Source organism: Olea europaea, unplaced genomic scaffold, assembly GCF_002742605.1.
Source record: "Olea europaea var. sylvestris unplaced genomic scaffold, O_europaea_v1 scaffold3587, whole genome shotgun sequence".
In the NCBI taxonomy this organism is placed as follows: domain Eukaryota; kingdom Viridiplantae; phylum Streptophyta; class Magnoliopsida; order Lamiales; family Oleaceae; genus Olea; species Olea europaea.
In genome coordinates this window covers 1-614 of record NW_019255069.1, presented here as the reverse complement: position 1 = coordinate 614, position 614 = coordinate 1, and the positions used below count along the sequence as shown (strand labels likewise).

General features: G+C 42.2%; 1 protein-coding gene across 1 annotated transcript; it reads left to right on the top strand.

Moving 5' to 3' along the window:
- Window positions 1-7: 7 nt before the first annotated feature.
- LOC111386521 (growth-regulating factor 10-like) lies at window positions 8-609 on the top strand. Its single transcript, XM_023010984.1, has one exon. It carries the CDS (start codon window positions 163-165, stop codon window positions 607-609), a length of 447 nt encoding a protein of 148 aa, XP_022866752.1. The 5' UTR covers window positions 8-162.
- The last annotated feature ends 5 nt before the right edge of the window (window positions 610-614 follow it).

The window sequence follows — 614 nt, the reverse complement described above, 5'->3', positions numbered from 1 at the left end:
CCAGTACTGTTTATATATTTGTTAATATTTCATTACGTATTTGCACTACACTATATATAATCAGATGGGAGATGGAGAGAAGACGATAAAATAGTTCCATTGAAAAAACGAAAAGGAACCCTGAATAGATGTGCCAGCAATGAGACATTGACGAAGGCGAGGATGAAATCGAAGACAAATAAAAAATGCTTGCAAGAAAAAGCTGATCATGATGGCAATTATTGTCCGAATAAGAAGAGGGCCAATGTTATCTTGGAGGGATCCCGGTGCAGTCGGGTTAACGGGAGAGGATGGAGATGCTGCCAACCGACCCTCGTCGGCTACGCATTGTGTGAGCATCATTTGGGAAAAGGGAGGCTTAGAAGCATGACCAGTGTTCGCAAAAGCTCTAAGAGTGCACCAATGGAAGTCCCGTCTTCAACTGAGACTACTCGATCGATGTCATCTATCTTGTGTGCCTTAGATGTGGAAGACTCGAAAGGATTGGAAGAAACTGAAAATGATGACGAGAAGAAACGAGTCGAGTTCACGAAGAAGAGAACAAAGGTTGGTATGGTGAAAGCTAGATCAATTAGCAGCTTGCTTGGCCAAATTGATAGCAAAAGATGAGTATT

Bases quoted from the DNA above. Each gene is read 5' to 3' on its own strand.
- LOC111386521 (XM_023010984.1), top strand. From the start codon at position 163: ATGAAATCGAAGACAAATAAAAAATGCTTGCAAGAAAAAGCTGATCAT.